The 15,638-nt window shown below is 55.9% G+C and overlaps 6 protein-coding genes across 6 annotated transcripts; 4 read left to right on the top strand and 2 right to left on the bottom strand.

The window, feature by feature from the left end:
- Nucleotides 1–91: 91 nt before the first annotated feature.
- MKK02DRAFT_43833 (uncharacterized protein) lies at nucleotides 92–1,473 on the top strand (the record flags this gene model as incomplete). Its single annotated transcript, XM_053092632.1, has 3 exons — nucleotides 92–391; nucleotides 442–700; nucleotides 734–1,473. The coding sequence occupies 3 exons, from the start codon at nucleotides 92–94 to the stop codon at nucleotides 1,471–1,473; spliced, it is 1,299 nt and encodes a 432-aa protein (XP_052944932.1).
- A 184-nt stretch (nucleotides 1,474–1,657) lies between these two features.
- On the bottom strand, nucleotides 1,658–4,413 carry MKK02DRAFT_43832 (putative cytoplasmic chaperone; the record flags this gene model as incomplete). The annotated part of the gene is made up of 8 exons (XM_053092631.1): nucleotides 1,658–1,677; nucleotides 1,740–2,236; nucleotides 2,281–2,839; nucleotides 2,883–3,115; nucleotides 3,158–3,366; nucleotides 3,412–3,650; nucleotides 3,693–4,058; nucleotides 4,404–4,413. 8 exons carry the CDS (start codon nucleotides 4,411–4,413, stop codon nucleotides 1,658–1,660), a joined length of 2,133 nt encoding a protein of 710 aa, XP_052944931.1.
- Nucleotides 4,414–4,544: 131 nt separating this feature from the next.
- On the bottom strand, nucleotides 4,545–6,576 carry MKK02DRAFT_24561 (major facilitator superfamily domain-containing protein; the record flags this gene model as incomplete). Its single annotated transcript, XM_053086907.1, has 12 exons — nucleotides 4,545–4,762; nucleotides 4,807–5,149; nucleotides 5,183–5,442; nucleotides 5,476–5,617; nucleotides 5,675–5,706; nucleotides 5,753–5,784; nucleotides 5,832–5,935; nucleotides 5,992–6,076; nucleotides 6,121–6,221; nucleotides 6,282–6,312; nucleotides 6,369–6,399; nucleotides 6,444–6,576. The coding sequence occupies 12 exons, from the start codon at nucleotides 6,574–6,576 to the stop codon at nucleotides 4,545–4,547; spliced, it is 1,512 nt and encodes a 503-aa protein (XP_052944930.1).
- A 1,728-nt stretch (nucleotides 6,577–8,304) lies between these two features.
- Nucleotides 8,305–11,208, top strand: MKK02DRAFT_32643 (putative mitochondrial inner membrane protein; the record flags this gene model as incomplete). The annotated part of the gene is made up of 17 exons (XM_053088545.1): nucleotides 8,305–8,453; nucleotides 8,597–8,682; nucleotides 8,731–8,799; nucleotides 8,849–8,859; nucleotides 8,906–8,946; nucleotides 8,999–9,072; nucleotides 9,119–9,187; nucleotides 9,238–9,359; nucleotides 9,396–9,644; nucleotides 9,688–9,780; nucleotides 9,814–10,236; nucleotides 10,271–10,408; nucleotides 10,452–10,632; nucleotides 10,676–10,780; nucleotides 10,827–10,892; nucleotides 10,940–11,028; nucleotides 11,074–11,208. 17 exons carry the CDS (start codon nucleotides 8,305–8,307, stop codon nucleotides 11,206–11,208), a joined length of 2,100 nt encoding a protein of 699 aa, XP_052944929.1.
- Nucleotides 11,209–11,821: 613 nt separating this feature from the next.
- MKK02DRAFT_36601 (MFS general substrate transporter) lies at nucleotides 11,822–13,958 on the top strand (the record flags this gene model as incomplete). Its single annotated transcript, XM_053089456.1, has 11 exons — nucleotides 11,822–12,117; nucleotides 12,162–12,206; nucleotides 12,249–12,465; nucleotides 12,513–12,560; nucleotides 12,605–12,640; nucleotides 12,691–12,791; nucleotides 12,832–13,031; nucleotides 13,075–13,424; nucleotides 13,470–13,571; nucleotides 13,619–13,873; nucleotides 13,923–13,958. 11 exons carry the CDS (start codon nucleotides 11,822–11,824, stop codon nucleotides 13,956–13,958), a joined length of 1,686 nt encoding a protein of 561 aa, XP_052944928.1.
- Nucleotides 13,959–14,370: 412 nt separating this feature from the next.
- On the top strand, nucleotides 14,371–15,580 carry MKK02DRAFT_26721 (uncharacterized protein; the record flags this gene model as incomplete). The annotated part of the gene is made up of 3 exons (XM_053087246.1): nucleotides 14,371–14,742; nucleotides 14,787–14,806; nucleotides 14,854–15,580. Coding segments are annotated over 3 exons (1,119 nt in total), but the record flags the coding sequence as incomplete, so codon positions are not given.
- Nucleotides 15,581–15,638: the final 58 nt, after the last annotated feature.

Below are 15,638 nucleotides of genomic sequence, written 5' to 3'. Positions count from 1 at the left end.
TGCAAATACACCTATCAAGCATACAAGTGCACTCAGAAGTCGCCAATAGCTGTTCGCAAGGGCGCGAGAGACTTCTCAAACACCACCCACGATGTCCTTCTCGAGTAGGAATGCCTACTACCTGAGGGTGTCGAACTACCGGACGATTCCTCTGTTCCTGTATCTCGACGAACGACATGTTGACTGGATGTCAGACGTCGTGCTTCAGCGGGTCATGGCGGCGCTCCAGCCGCGTATGAAGGACCTGCTACAGGAGGCCTGGGCGCGGCAGTCCAAGAGCGGGGCGGGGGAAAAGGCGGGAAAGCACAAGGTACACGTCGACCGGGGCGAGGGATACCAGTACTGTTACTGGCTGAGAGGGACGACCCGAACGGAGGTCATTCTGCTCAAGGTATGTATCTTCGGCTACTACGCTGCTAGTCCACTCTGCTGATTTTCCAGCAAAAGACGTTCTCGCTCCGTCCGCCTACGCCTCCTCCAGCCAGCAAGTCGGCTGAGTCGCCTGCGCGAGCGCGGACTTCGACAGCACGGTCTCGGACCCGCTCAAGGTCCGTCTCGCAACGACCAGCAGATGAGGAGAGCAATTTCGGGGATCCAGAGGAGCGGGACGACGATGACGAGGACGTCAAGCCAGTCCTGCCCGAGGAGGCGGAGGTCAACATCAAGGACTACAAACCAGACGTCTCAGTGACGTATAAAGGTATGTCCCAGTTCCTGGCTGAGCTGACAGTAGGCTTTGGCACCTCCTCCTTACAGCTTGTTCTGATCATCGAACCATGGCCTCCTCTCCCCTCCTCCTCTTACGCTCCCCCCTCATCCCGTCTCTCCACCCGCTCCGCCTCGGTTGCTTCCACGTCCGCTCGGTCTCGTACGGCGGCATCGCGGAGCTCCCGCTCGGGGATGAGCGGGTCCCGGTTTACGGATACCGCCCCCCTCGAGCCGACGTCAGTAGAGCCGGTCAACGTTGCCAACATGCGGAACGCCTCTCGGTCGATCTCGACCACACCTCAGCCAAATTCTCGGCGAGGCGGAACGGCGTCAGCTACTCCGTTCAGCACTTCGGGTACACCAGGGCCTTATGCGCCCGGAGCTTCCTCTCGGAGATCGGGTACACCACTCTTCTTGCCGGGACCGCGAGATACCCCGTTCGACATGGACGAGGAGGACGAGGAAGCGCACGAGAAGTACACGGCGGCGCTGCGAGAGGGCCGGGTCAGGCTGCCGTCGGTGTCCAGACCAGCGGGGAGTGGGGACGATTTGGGCAAGTCGGCAAGAAGGAGCCTGAAGAGGCAGATCGAGGAGGAAGAGGATGAGGGATATGATGATGAGCCGGATGGGATGGACAAGATGGGAGAGAGGCTTGTGCGCGCGAGTGAAATGGAAGAAGGGGTGGTCAGGGTGACGGGTGGATGGGAAGAGAGGGCAGTGGGTGAGGGGAGCGAAGTTCTTGGAAGAGAAGAGGCGGGAGAATGAAAGTGTAGCCTGTACTGTATAGATCGATCTTGAATGTACTAATAGCCTCACCCGTTTGCGACAGCTGAAACGTGAAGGAAGCAGTCAATACCGCTCGTACTGCTTCACTCATGATGTTGAACGATAAATATGCCATGACATTCTATACCGAATATACACTACTTCTAGCACCTGCGTTCACTCATTATCCCCTGCTCAGATCCCCTCATGCTTTATTTCTGTCTCATCAGCTCAACCCGCACAACTCATAAGTAGTCAAAACTCACAATCTACTTCCTCCATGCTCCCGCCAGCCGCGTCCTCGAGAGGGGGCACGTCGCCTCCGTCCTCCGCTGCCGCCGCGGGTGCCTCGGCGTCGATGCTAAGACCAAGAGCGATCATCCGGTTGATCCGGCTAGCAAAGTCCTGGGGACTGGTGAGGGTGAAGCCCGAAGTGAGGAGAGCGGTCTCGAAGAGGAGGTAGGTGAGATCCTTGACGGTCTTGTCGCTAGCGTCCTCCGACACGCGCGACTTGAGCTCCTTGATGATGGGGTGGGAAGGGTTGAGCTCCATGGTCTTCTTGGAAGCCATGTAGGACGACATGGACGAGTCACGAAGGGCCTGAGCCTTCATGATACGCTCCATGTTGGACGACCAGCCGAATTGACCAGTGACGAGGACGCATGGGGAGTCGGTGATACGGTTGGAGACGATGACCTTCTCGACCTTGTCGCCGAGGTTCTCCTTGATGGCCTTGCAGAGGTCCTCATAGGCGGCAACATCCCTGACAGTCAGCGCAGCGCCAAGGTCAACGCAGAAAGCACTCACTTCTCACGCTCGGCCTTCTCGGCGTCGGTCTCCTCGAGCTCCAGTCCCTCCTTGGACACACAGACGAGCTTCTTGCCGTCGAACTCCTTGAGCTGGGTAACGGCGTACTCGTCAATGGGGTCGACGAGAAGAAGGACCTCGAAGCCCTTCTTCTTGAGGACCTCAAGGAACGGTGAGTCCTTGACGGCCTCGAGCGACTCGCCGGTAAGGTAGTAGATGGACTTTTGGACCTCGGGCATGCGGGTGATGTAGTCCTTGAACGAGGTCTGCTCGTCCACCGACTTGGTAGAGTGGAACCGGAGGAACTCGGCGATCTTGGACCGGTTGGCGGCGTCCTCGTGGATACCGAGCTTAAGGTTCTTGGAGAAGGCCTGGTAGAACTTGTCGTAGTTCTCCTTGTCCTCTGAGACCTCCGAGATCAGGTCAAGAGCCTTCTTGACAAGGTTCTTCCGGATGACCTTCAGAATCTTGTTCTGCTGGAGGGTCTCTCGGGAGATGTTGAGGGGGAGGTCCTCCGAGTCGACGACGCCGACCATGAAGTTCAGGTATTCGGGGATCACTGCGGGTCAGCTAGAAATCATGGAAATGGAAGGCTCACTTACACTCATCGTTGTCCTCGGTGATGAAGACTCGGCGCACATACAACTTGATGTTGTGCCTCTTCTTCTTCTGCTCAAAGAGGTCGAACGGCGCACGCTTGGGGGCGAAGAGCATGGCCTTGAACTCGAGCTGACCCTCGACCGAGAAGTGCTTGACGGCAAGGTGGTCCTCCCAGTCGTTGGAGATGGACTTGTAGAAGCTGGCGTACTCCTCCTGGGTAACCTCGGAGGGGTTCCTGATCATCAGCGCCAGTCTCACATCTGCAAATAAGACTCACCTGGTCCAGATGGGCTTCTGCTTGTTGAGCTCCTCGTTCTCAGTGGTGGTCTCCTTGACCTTCTTGGTCTTCTTGGTCTTCTTGCCAGAGTCCTCGTCGTCCACCTCCTCGATCTTGCTCTCGCCCTCTGTGACCTCCTCGTCCTCCTCGACTTCCTTCTCGGTCTCCTTGGTGACGACGAGCTGGATGGGGTAGGAGATGAACTCGGACTAACTCGTCAGCCAGGCTCAAGCTACTTTGCGAGATCTACTCACGTGCTTCTTGACAATCTCCTTGATGCGCTTCTCCTCGAGGTACTCCTTGAGGTCATCCTTCATGAAGAGCTTCATGGAGGTACCACGGCCGAGACGGGGTCCCTCGGTGTCCTCGGTGATGGTGAAGGTACCGCCGGCAGCCGACTCCCAGATGTACTGCTCGTCGTCGTTGTGCTTGGTGGTCACCTGGACCTTCTCGGCGACAAGGTAAGAAGAGTAGAAACCGACACCGAATTGACCTAGACGTCAGCAGAGCTCCCATTCCGACTTGATCAACGTACCAATCATGGAAATGTCAGCACCGGACGAAAGAGCCTCCATGAACGCCTTGGTACCCGACTTGGCGATCGTACCCAGGTTGTTGACGAGGTCGGCCTTGGTCATACCAACACCGGTGTCACGGATGGTAAGGGTGCCCTCCTCCTTGTTGGGAGTGATGCGGATAAAGAGCTCCTTCTCGGTGTCGAGCTGGGTGGGGTCGGTGAGAGCCGCATAGCGGATCTTGTCGAGCGCGTCCGACGAGTTGGAGATGAGCTCTCGGAGGAAGATCTCCTTGTTGGAGTAGAAGGTGTTGATGATGAGGTCGAGAAGCTGAGAAATTTCGGCTTGGAAACCGAAGGTCTCGGTAGCACCTGCAGCAGCGGACACTGATGGTCAGCGATTGCTCAAGCCTTGGAGCTGCAAACTCACTGTTTGATAGCTGTTAGGGATGAATGGATGTAGTGGTGTCTGTGTAGACTTTTGTAGTAGTGTGTGTAGCGATGAATGGATAGCCTGTATATATAGAGAGGAGAGAGAAGGAAGGAGGTGCGCGAAGGGGTTGGATCAAATACCTCCAACTTTTCGGCGACGCTCTGGAAGGTTCCAGAGCTCACAGCATTGATACCGGAAATTAATCACACGTCACTCGCACCACCCACCAACAGCTGAGTGGCGCCCCGCCTATGGTTGCCCATCCCTCCTCCCTTGCCTTCTACAACGCAGAAACGTACGCTCGCTCATCCGCACAGTGCTTGCGCGAGGCACGTCGAGAGCGCGCAGTAATTCGAAACCAAATATTACATGCAAGCGACTATATACCCTAATCCCACAAATCTAACCCTCCCGTTCGCTCATCTGAATCCCCTGACCGCCTAGTATGAGTACCGGAACTCCTGGTTCTGCATATCGGTCAAGTCGTCAAAGGCGTTCTGGTGCTTGTTCTCGCCTCCCTGGAGTGCGCGGTCCCGGGCCTTGTTGCGGGAAGAGAGCAGCCAGCGCATGGTGAGGACATTGATGATGAAGGCACCGTAGAGGGCGAGGTGGATGTAGAGCGAGTTGAAGTACCGGGGCTCCCAGATCTTCTGGAAGACTGAAATGTCAGCTTGGCTCCCATCACATTGACAGCCTACTCACTCTGGGGACCAATAGCGTTACCACCCGCCCAGCCGACAAAGAAGAGGGCATAGACGATCGACTTCTTGGTCTGACCGGCAACGTTCCTGGAGAGCATGGCGTACATGGACGGGTTGACCGACTGGAAGGACTGCATGAGGTAGAAGGCGACGAGGAGACCGCCTCGAGTCTGACCGTTGGGCGCGACGGTGATGAGGACGACCGTGCCGAGGATGTTGACGCAGGTGAAACCGACCATGACGTAGATGGTCTGCTTGAGCTTGGTGCCGAGGTAGCCGATGAGGAAGTAGAGGCAGACCTGGAAGAGGGAGAGGGGGATGGAGACGAGCAGAGCAGTGAGGACCTAAGATCAGCCCGGAAGTAATCATCCACTCACATCAAAGCCGAAAGCGGTGTTGATGAGGATCGAGTTGAAGGTGTTGAGACCGCCGACGACCAAGGTTTGGAAGAACATCATGGTGAAGAGGAGCCAAGTGAAGGGGTCTGTCCAGGCCTCGCGCGCCTGATCCTTCTTCCACACCTTCTGCTTGATGCCCTGGTCGTTCTTGCGGACTCGCTCGACGAGGAGGACCTTGTCGGCCTCGGTAGCCCACTTGACTTGGAGAGGGGTGTCGGGAAGCTTCCACACCACGATGCCTGACTATCAGCTATGTCTTACTTTCAACTCACCCGAAGCAATGGTCGAGATGACGGCGATGGTGATGTTCATGTACTGCCAGCTGTAGAGGGGGTTCCTGCCGGGAATGTGGTAGAAGGCGTAGGCGAGGAGGTTGGAGACTACCCCGGCGACACCGAACATAGCTTGCCAGACCTGATGCTTGATCAGCCTCATTCTGAAACAGGGTGGCAAATGGTGCCCATGACTTACCGTAGTGATGAGCGTCTGCTCCTCGGCAGTGACTATGAGATTAGTACAGTCCTTACCGGGAAGAGCGGCCAGACTTACACCATTGCACCGTGATGGCAACGAGGCAGGGACTACGAGAATCAGCGTAGTCCTGTGGCAACAGAATGGCCAGACTTACCCAAACGAACTCTCCGCAAAGCCCAAGAGCGCCCGGATGGCGAAGACGGGAGGGATGCTCAAGGAGAACGCGAGGCCGAATACCAAAGCAGACCACACGACCATCTGAAGGGGTGTTAGAAATCATCAGTGTCGGGTAGATAGAGGAGAGAATGGCTTACCGAGTAGCCGAGAACTTTGGCAACGGGCAGACGACGGACGAACTGGTTGACGATGGGCTCGCCAATGATGATACCAATCCACAGCCTGGGGGTCAGTGTGGTCGATAGGCAAGGATGGCAAAGACTCACATGGTACTGGTCAGAGCATAGTCCTGGCCAACCGCACCGACGTGTGTCTGCCAACCCATGATCGCAGAAGTACCGAGAGTGCCTTTGTCAAGAGATTGGGTCTGAGGATGATCAGCTTGGCAGATTCATATCGAGAAGGGGGCGCAGGATCCGTGGCTCACAATGTACGCCACACACATCACAGGAAGGAGGCTAAGGGGGTCAGCGGAGAGCGGAGACGCAGCAAAAAAATCCCAAAATGTGCATACTTCTTGTAGATGAGACGACGCAGCCGCTTGTCTGACGATCAGCAGGAGGCTACAATACAGCACGAATTCACTCACTCTCCTCCGGACTGATCGTAACGGTGGGGTCGACATAGTGACCCGCGGCATCAGCGACGAGGTGCTCCTCGCGCTTCTCCATGTCGTCCGAGTTCTGACGCTCGAGGTGCTCCGTCGCGAGTTTGTCGTCCATCTTGTGGTCTTGTTGAGCGGCCATTGTTGCAGCGTAAGTAGAGTAAAGCTGTGATTGAAGGGGGAGTGCTAGTGAGCCGGGGTTCGAGCTCTTAAGTATTCCCTCGGGCTCGCGCTTCGCGTCCAGCTGATCTCCGGAGTCCGGCGGGGCTCGGGTATGCAAAAACAAGTCACGGGACTGCCTCTATTGTGGTGGATGTACGACAGCGCTCATCCGGACCCGGGCCGCCAGCGGAGGCCAGCGGTGTGCAGCGTGCAAGGAGACGGCCCGGGACTGCTGGGACGCGGTGGCCGCTCGTGCGGGGGACATGGGGAAGTGGCGGTATTCAGGGTAAAGACGGGGCTATAAATGGTGCTACGCGACTTGGCGTGGATATACGTTTCGGAAGTACAGATGTGCTCACAGCGAACGGCTATATATGTAGCCCTGCTTAGCCCTGTTGTCAATCGCTGTCAATGGGCAGTCGCTTCGCTGGCAGTCTGGGAGCGCGCGAGACAGCCGGACCGGCTGTAAATGAGCGCTCGGCTCAGGGTGTAGCCAAAGGGCCAAAGAAGAACAATTCTGAAACGAAGATGAAACAGACCGTGCTGCCATCGATCGTCGGGATCTCGTGCCTTGATACACAAGCTGATACAGCTGCTGATATACACACGGGTCTGACGCGAATGCTATTTCTACACCAGCCTTCGCTTAGCCTGGGAAAGGTACAGGCCAGTCCAAGCCGTAGTTTCCTGCGCGCACACATCCTGCCGTGCGAGCATTCCGATAGTTGGGGGTCATTCAAGCATCTGGACTCCACCAAGCTCAGTGGGTCCACAGATGCGTACGACACCTTGCAATAACTGAAAGTTGGCCTCTCAACTTGGTAGAGTATTGATATCCACTGGTAGATTCATTTGAGCGCGACATTCGGCCTTACAGAGCTGTCACAAACGGACAAGAGAGCGCTGTGCGATATGACCAGTGCGACTTACACCTCCACGCTGATATCTATGCAGCAGGCAAGGTGTAGGTCGCGATAGGCGAAGTGGTGATCTAGATCCTATCTGAATCCGAGCTTTCGGAAGCGTATCTCACGGCTAGATGTCTCAGCTGTACCTCTACCCATCACTGCGATTAACAATACAGTACCCAGATGATCGCGATCACATCGGTGCTACAATTCAGCCTTCCAGCATGAAGGCCCGGAAGATCCGCGCTGCCAGGGCTCGGTCTTTTGCTCACTTCATTGTCCCTCACAGACACATACCTTTCTGATCCACGTCGCTCGAAGCTCACTACACCTCTCAGATCGGGCGATTGATGGACACCAAGGCAGGGCATGTCACAGAGGGTGGATCCCGGCTGTCACCACAGTACGGGATTCGTATGATGGCGCGCACTTCCATACGACGGTCTCACGAAAGCCGCCAGATCGATACGCACAATCCCTCGATGCAGCACTGGTCCTCGACTCTTTACGCACTTGCGAGATCGCAAGCGAGACGAGGCTGGCCGAAGAGAGAGTGAACGAAAGCGGGCTAACTGCCACATTTCTCGTCTATTACCACTCACTCGCGTTTGTATTAGCTTTTCTCGCAATTGTAATAGCGGGATCTGATTAGCTTGTAATGTAAATGTGTATTGACCCGGAATCGGGCCGAGCGCAGCAGCATCAACCGGCGCAACAGTAAAAGATCCAAAAGACAACTATATACCTACACTTCCACAGCGCTGTAGCAGCTCATCATGGCGGACTCGGACGCGCCAGGCATCTTCTCGCGAGTGGCTTCGACCTTCACCTCCCTCGCCTCCACGGTCAAACCCGCAGAGAACGAGCTCGCGAGGTGGAGGAGGACTTTCGACCGCTTTGCAGAAGATGCGAGCGATGGCAAGAAGTAGGTTGAGTCTCGTAGCTCTGGAGAGGATACGATGGCCATTTTGTATGGAGATGAGACCTCCACTATCGGTGGGGACAAAGGTATACCTGGAGGATTGGAGGCCCATGCAGGTGGGCAGAATCTACTCGCTGACATTGCAGGTATCTATCGCCCTCTGGCTTCATAGATGCGATTGCGCCCACAGAGGAGGGCTTCTCTCGGATACATAAGGAGCAGTACAACCTTCGTGAGCTTCAATCGATGGTAGAGGATGCGAACAGCGCTGACTGTACAGTCTTTCGAGTTGCAGATATCTCTAGACGGGGATTGGTGTCTTGGGAGGACTTTGTCGTATTTGAGACTTGTACGCCTGTCGCACCTACGAGAGATGACTACGCAGGCTGATCATACAGTGCTGAAGCGGGTACGCTTATCATACCTGTCTCGAGGAGCCCGGACTGACGATATAGCCTGACGCCGATTATCAACTCGCTTTCCAGGTATTTGACAAGTACGTGCTCGCTCAGATCATTCTGGCCCGTGCCGCACGAGCTGATGGCCAGTGATGCGTCTGGATCGATAGACTTTGACGAGTTCAAAGCGGTCTTGTCATCCAACATTGCTGCGTCCCACATTCGTGCGTTACATACCGGTTTTGCGGGGATGCGCGACTGAACAATCAGCTTTCGACTTTGAGGTGCCATGGATGAAGCTATACGTCGGACAAAAAGGAGGACAACATGTACTGGGATGTGAGTCTTGAACCTCTCGTGATCTATTCTACAGCAGAACTGACTGTCAGACCATGAATTCACTCAACTTATCAAAGGCTACCAGGGCGAGAGGCTTCGCCAGGCTTTCCATTACTTCGACTCGGACTCAGATGGGTACATTAGTCCTGGGGAGTTCCAACAGATCATCATCGTAAGTCTTTGATAAGTATGTCGAGCTGACCTGTAGGAAATCGCTGGCCACAAGCTCTCGAACCCCATCTTGGAACGCCTGCCCACGCTCTGCACCATGAACCCGGGACGCAAGATCTCATACTCCGAAGTCATCGCCTTCCACAACATCATTCGCGAAATGGATGCGGTGGAGCGGATCATCCTGCACGCTGTTCGGAAAAGCAGAGATGGTAAGATCGATCTGAGCGACTTCTTGAACGAGGCGGCGGGTAGTATGCGGTACGGGATGTTCACGCCGATGGAGGTAAGCTTTGCAGATAAGCCCCGTGCCCCGCGCTGACACCCAGGCCAACATCATCTGGCATTTCGCCAGTCGCGGCGGTATGGGCTCCAATCAGCGGCTCGGCATGGCGGACTTCCAGGCATTGCTTGACGCAAAGGTGAGCCCGATCTCTTACCCAGCTGACGTCTAGTGGCAACCTCCGGACCTGGCATCTGCTCCCTCCGCATCATCATCATCATCAACATTCTTTTCAGACTTCCTTCAATCTACCTACAACTTTGTCCAAGGTGGTATCGCTGGCGGTATCGGCGCTTTCGCCGTCTACCCCATCGATCTCGTCAAAACGCGACTTCAGAACCAGCGATCTACGGTTGTTGGCGAGGTTATGTACCGAAACGCTGCCGACTGCGTGCGCAAGGTGTACGCGAACGAAGGAGGAGTGCGGGGTTTCTACCGGGGTGTCTGGCCGCAGTTGTTGGGTGTTGCGCCCGAAAAGGCAATCAAATTGACGGTCAACGACCTGGTCAGGAAGAAGAGGACAGATCCGGAGACGGGTCGAATCACATTAGGCAGTGAATTGTTGGCTGGAGGAACCGCTGGAGCTTGTCAAGTCGTGAGTTGGTCGACCAGTACTAGGCTGATTTCAGGTGGTCACGAATCCCCTTGAGATTGTCAAAATCCGGCTGCAAATGGCCGGAGAGATCGCTCGTTCATCGGCTGGTACCGCACCACCCAGGGGCGCATGGCATATCATCAAGTCACTGGGTCTGATCGGATTGTACAAAGTGAATAGCGCTGCCTTGATAAACGAACATGGCTGACTTGCAGGGCGCTACCGCTTGTCTCTCACGAGACGCACCATTCTCCATGATCTACTTCACCTCATACGCCAGGCTCAAGAAGGACGTCTTCCACGAGGGTCGACGAGGCAAGGTGCTCAGCACAGGGGAGCTGCTTCTCGCCGCTGGTGCTGCTGGTATGCCTTCAGCATACCTGACTACGCCTTTCGGTGCGTCTTTCTCCACTCCAGCTGAAATCTGGCTGATTTCCAGATGTCGTCAAGACTCGCTTGCAAAGTCAAGCTCGAAAAGGCGAGACTGTCTACAAGGGGGTTGTAGATGGTATTCGCAAGATTGCTCAAGAGGAGGGACCAAAAGGTACGTCTACGTCCTTCTCCTGCAGCGGGCCACTGCTGATCCCCAGCACTCTTCAAGGGCGGTATAGCCCGAGTCATCCGATCTTCGCCGCAATTTGCCGTTACTCTGACAAGTAGGTCATCGAATGATTGGCTTTGCAAGATCCAGCTGACCCGGCAGTGTATGAGCTTCTCCACAAGGTGGCACCCTACCCGTGGGCAGTAGACAAGCAGGAGCAAGCACGACCGACCCGCCGCACCGAAGATATCGTGAGTGTTGGAGCTTGTACAGGGTCACATGAGTTGATCAGGCAGTCCCGCATTCGCGCCCGTAACGGTCTGCGAATCTTGCTCGACTGCTCCTCCTCCTTCGGCATGGCCGCGTCCAATACCAGCCAGGGTCTCAAGGCACTGCCGCCAATCTTGAAACCGTCGAAGGAGTTCCACTGAGCGGGACAACGTACCAGGGACGATAGATGTTAGGAGGTAGATATACATGCAAGATTACATCTTGGTGGCATGCGGACGGTTGCTGTATGGCACAGACTGTCCGGACCAGCAAGGAAGGAGAACGCAGAATGGACATTTTACATCTCGATTCCGGGGACCTGTGGCGTGGGATCCACTCTACTCAAGTAGGCTCCAGCTCCATGTGCGCTGCCAGCCCCAGGCGCTGCCGCGCTTGACATGGGTATCGAGGCCATTCGGCCCAGACGGACCGCTTGACCGATCACCGGCGCCGATCGACCGGCGGCAAGGCAAATTTACCGCCGGCCGGGAAAACTCGCGCCATTGCTTGGCAGCATTCCGAGTCGACGTCGTCATCTCTTCGTCGGAGGACGATGATTCCGAAGCACAGCGGCCGCCTCCACATGGACGTAGAGCGGTCTCGTTCGGTTGTTTCGGACTTTCGGGCTGACCACCCTGTAAAACATGGGGCAACATCTCACCCCGGGCAAGATGTCGGAGTCGCGGACCGGGGCGACGAAGGGGGCGACGAGTATAAGGCTACGCCCCATCTGCCCCGCACCTCTGACTTTTCCATCTTTACTCATCTCTCACTATGGTCCAAATGAAATCACACAAGCCCGATAGCGTGCATGTCGAGCAGCACCCCGAGTCGGACACCGCCTCTGGCCGTACCCAGCTCGGACCTGACGGCGTGGCGGAGAAGGCGCTCGACCCGACCACCGCCTCTTCTGGCGGAGATATCGGTGGAGCCTGGCTTGCCCAGTATGATGGCCACAGACCGGAATTGACAGAGGAGAGCAACCGGATCATGTCTCGCCGTATCGACATGTCCCTCCTTCCCATCATCTTTGCCATCTACTTTTGCCAGCAGCTTGACAAGTCGTCAATGTGAGTACAAATGAGGCGCAGAGGCTCCAGTGCTAACAAGTCAGATCATTTGCCGCTGTCTTTGGTTTCCAGGCCGACGCAGGACTACAGTGAGTCCTGACGAGATAATTAGGGCGTTGTCTGATGAACAGGGGCTCGGAGTACTCGTGGCTATCCTCCATCATCTACTTTGCCCAGCTCGTCTTCCAGCCCTTATCTGTATACGCCCTCGTCAAGTTCCCGGTCAACTACTGGATCTGCTTTTGCTTCTTTGGATGGGGCATCAGCTGCATGATCCTGGCTGCCTTCAAGAGCTTCCCCGGATTGTTGGTGTTCAGGTTCATCCTCGGCGCTTTCGAGGCTTCAATCGTGAGTCAAGGCTGTGTCGTAAGGTAATAACATAGCTGACAGACCAGAGCCCCTCGATGTTGATTATCGTCAGTATGTGGTGGACCCGGCGAGAGGTGAGTTTCTTTTGATGATTTTAGAGGACAGGCTGATGGAGTAGCAACCTCTGAGAAACAACATCTGGTACTCGGCCAACGTACGTCTCGTCAGTTTTACACATGCGGATCCATGGCTAATAAGTCTCAGGGTATCGCTCTTATCCTTGGTTCGCTCTTGGCCTACGGCCTCGCCAACTGGTCGACCAGCCTCTATACCTACCAACTCATCTTCATCTTCTCGGGCGCGATGTAAGTTCCGACTTGTGGTCAGGCTATGACTGACCGTCAGCGCTGTACTGATAGCCATTCCGACCGTCTTTTTCCTTCCTGCGCACCCCACTACCGCCCGATTCCTCTCACCCGAGCAGAAGTATCTCGCCCTGGAGCGAGTCAGGCTCAACAACACAGGCACGCAAAACACCCACTTTGACTGGTCCCAAGTTAGAGAGTGCTTTACCGATCTCAAGACATGGGGCTTCGTCGTCATGAGTGGGTACAGGACACTGGCTTCGTGATCTGAGCTGACTGTCAGTCTTCTGCGTCTCATTCGTCTCTGGCGGGATCAGCGCCTTCGGACCTCTCATTCTCCAAGGCTTCGGTCTCGGTCCCTTCCAGACCATCCTCTACAACATGATCCCGGGTGCCATCGCCATCGTTGCCAACATTCTCGCCGCCTTTGCCGTCCAGACATCCAAGCGGAAATCACCCATCATCCTCATCATCCTGATATTCCCCGTCGCTGCCGCTGCCGCGCTCTACGCCCTTCCCCGAGGCCCCGAGTGGACCCAGCGTCTCCTGGCCGTTTATTTCATTCTCCAAATCTTCCAGCCCATTACTCCCATCATCTTCTCATGGGCATTCGCCAACACGGCGGGTCACACGGCAAGTCTCGCCTCCAAAGTCTCAAGATCATAGTTGACCATACAGAAAAAGACAGCCACTACGGGCGCTTTATATATCGGTCTGTGTGTCGGTAACATTGTCGGGCCACAGCTGTACATGCAGACTGAACGTCCGTACTACCGCACCGTGAGTGGTAGTACTTAAACCGTGTGCCTTCCTCGCTTACATAACAGGGTTTGACAGCAAACCTCGTCGTCCTGTGCGTGCTCTTTGGCGTTGTCATCCTCCAAGCCCTCTACCTCGCATATCTCAACAAGCGCAACAACAAGCGCCGTCTCGCCTCGGGCAAGACCGGCAGAAACATCGACTACTCGCTCGAGAACTCCAGTAACTGGGCGAGTATGCGGGCCGCCGAGGCGGAAAGGAACCTTGCGGACGGTGGCGCAGCGGGTGAAGTGTATAACGCGAATGCCTTTGCGGATCTGACGGTACGTCGTCACTGTCGGGTGAGATTGGACTGCAAAGCTGACAGGGCAGGATCTCAAGAACGAGGACTTCGTCTATTCGTTGTAGATCAAGTGACTTTATAGAACAGACATAGATCGGTAGAAGTGTACATGTGATGCATGATGATAGATACCATGCGATACATCATGCTACGACCACGCTCTCGATACCGGAGTACCGACCGGAGTCATCATAACTTAGCGTGCCGGCTAGGCAACTGGGGCCCAAGGTGCAGGTTTGGTGCAGGCTGGTGCAGGGCCGGCAGGGACAACTCCTCATTCCTCCCGCCGGCCATCGCCGCCATACACGCTCGGTGACGTCTGCGGACAGTCGGCGGACACGTATAACTGCGATAGGCTTGAGCATGTCACCTTCACCTCGAGCGATATCTGCATATTCAAACAGCACGAGATGAGTGAGTACCTCCCAACTGACATAGACGCCTACTGACCCTGAAGTCGATCCGACTCAGACCTTCTTCACGCCAGTCCAGACCTTCCTCGGCGGGTACCTCTTGCACCTGTCCACTTCCGCACTACTCGAGGACACCGGGACCGTCCTCGGCGTCTCCGGTATTGTCGATGGTCAGATATGGGGCACTGGGAATCCTCGCGCGCCCAAGTCGCAAGAGCACGAATCTACGAGGGAAAAGCAGGATGCGCAGTGGGTCGAGCGGTATTGGCGTATGGCGGTTGTGGGTGGCATGATCGCGGCGCCTATTACTGCTAGTATGCTGGGTGTGGGCGGTCAAGGCGCCATAGATGCCGTCCGAAGCTGGGATATTCTGTCGGGCCAGCTAGGATGGGACAGGCTGGCACTGGCTGGGGTTCTTGTTGGGCTGGGAAGCAGGGTAAGTCGCGTTAATAGCCTTCGTGCGGTCTGCTGATGCCGCAGCTTGGATCTGGCTGTACAAGGTACTGTCCTCATTTTGTCATGTGATGTGACCGTGCTGACGGTAAAGTGGCCACTTTCTCTGCGGAGCGTCACGCCTCTCGCCTCGATCTATTGTCGCCACCGCCGTCTTCTTCCCGATCGCCATGGTCACCTCACAGCTCTTCCCCATGACATCCTCCCCGGCTCTTGGGAATACGGCGGCGTCATATGTACCTACATACCCTGCGCTCTCAGACGTTCCCCTCTTCGTTCTGCCAATCATCATTCACCAGGTCCTCCGTCTCACACTCCGGAGGATCTTGGCATTGTCGCCGGTAGTCTTCCTCCGTCTTGCCCCCTATATCCTCTCGGGGTGGACCTTCGGTATGGGACTGGTCATGAGTGGGATGGCCGACCCACTCAAGGTCGTCTCCTTCCTCCGCATCTCACCTCTCCGTCAATGGGACCCAAGCCTCGCGATGGTCTTCCTCGGAGGCGTCATACCCAACGCTATATCCTATAGGCGCCTTATCTCACGCCGCACTACGGCGAGCTCGGAGCCAAAGCCTGCGTACAGCTGGGCAAATTGGCGCGTACCCAGACGGAGAGATATCGACTGGAAGCTCGTCAGTGGGGCTGCTGTCTTTGGAGCAGGTTGGGGACTGGGCGGTGTCTGTCCCGGACCGGCTCTAGTAGGAGTCGGTAGCGTGGTGTGGGACCAGTTGACCGGTCACGGTAAGAGCGCTGCCGGGATGGCGCTGGGTGCCTTTGCTGTAAGCGTGGCAGCGGGAATGAGGATAGGACGCGTAATTTAGGCGCTCGGATCGGTCTTCTTGCGCAAAGGTGGAGTATCAAGTATGAAGCTTGGAAACC

Source organism: Dioszegia hungarica, assembly GCF_025882075.1.
Source record: "Dioszegia hungarica strain PDD-24b-2 chromosome Unknown MKK02contig_8, whole genome shotgun sequence".
Classification (NCBI taxonomy): Eukaryota; Fungi; Basidiomycota; class Tremellomycetes; order Tremellales; family Bulleribasidiaceae; genus Dioszegia; species Dioszegia hungarica.
Note: the sequence above shows the minus strand (reverse complement) of the source record. Positions and strands in the feature narration are given on the sequence as shown.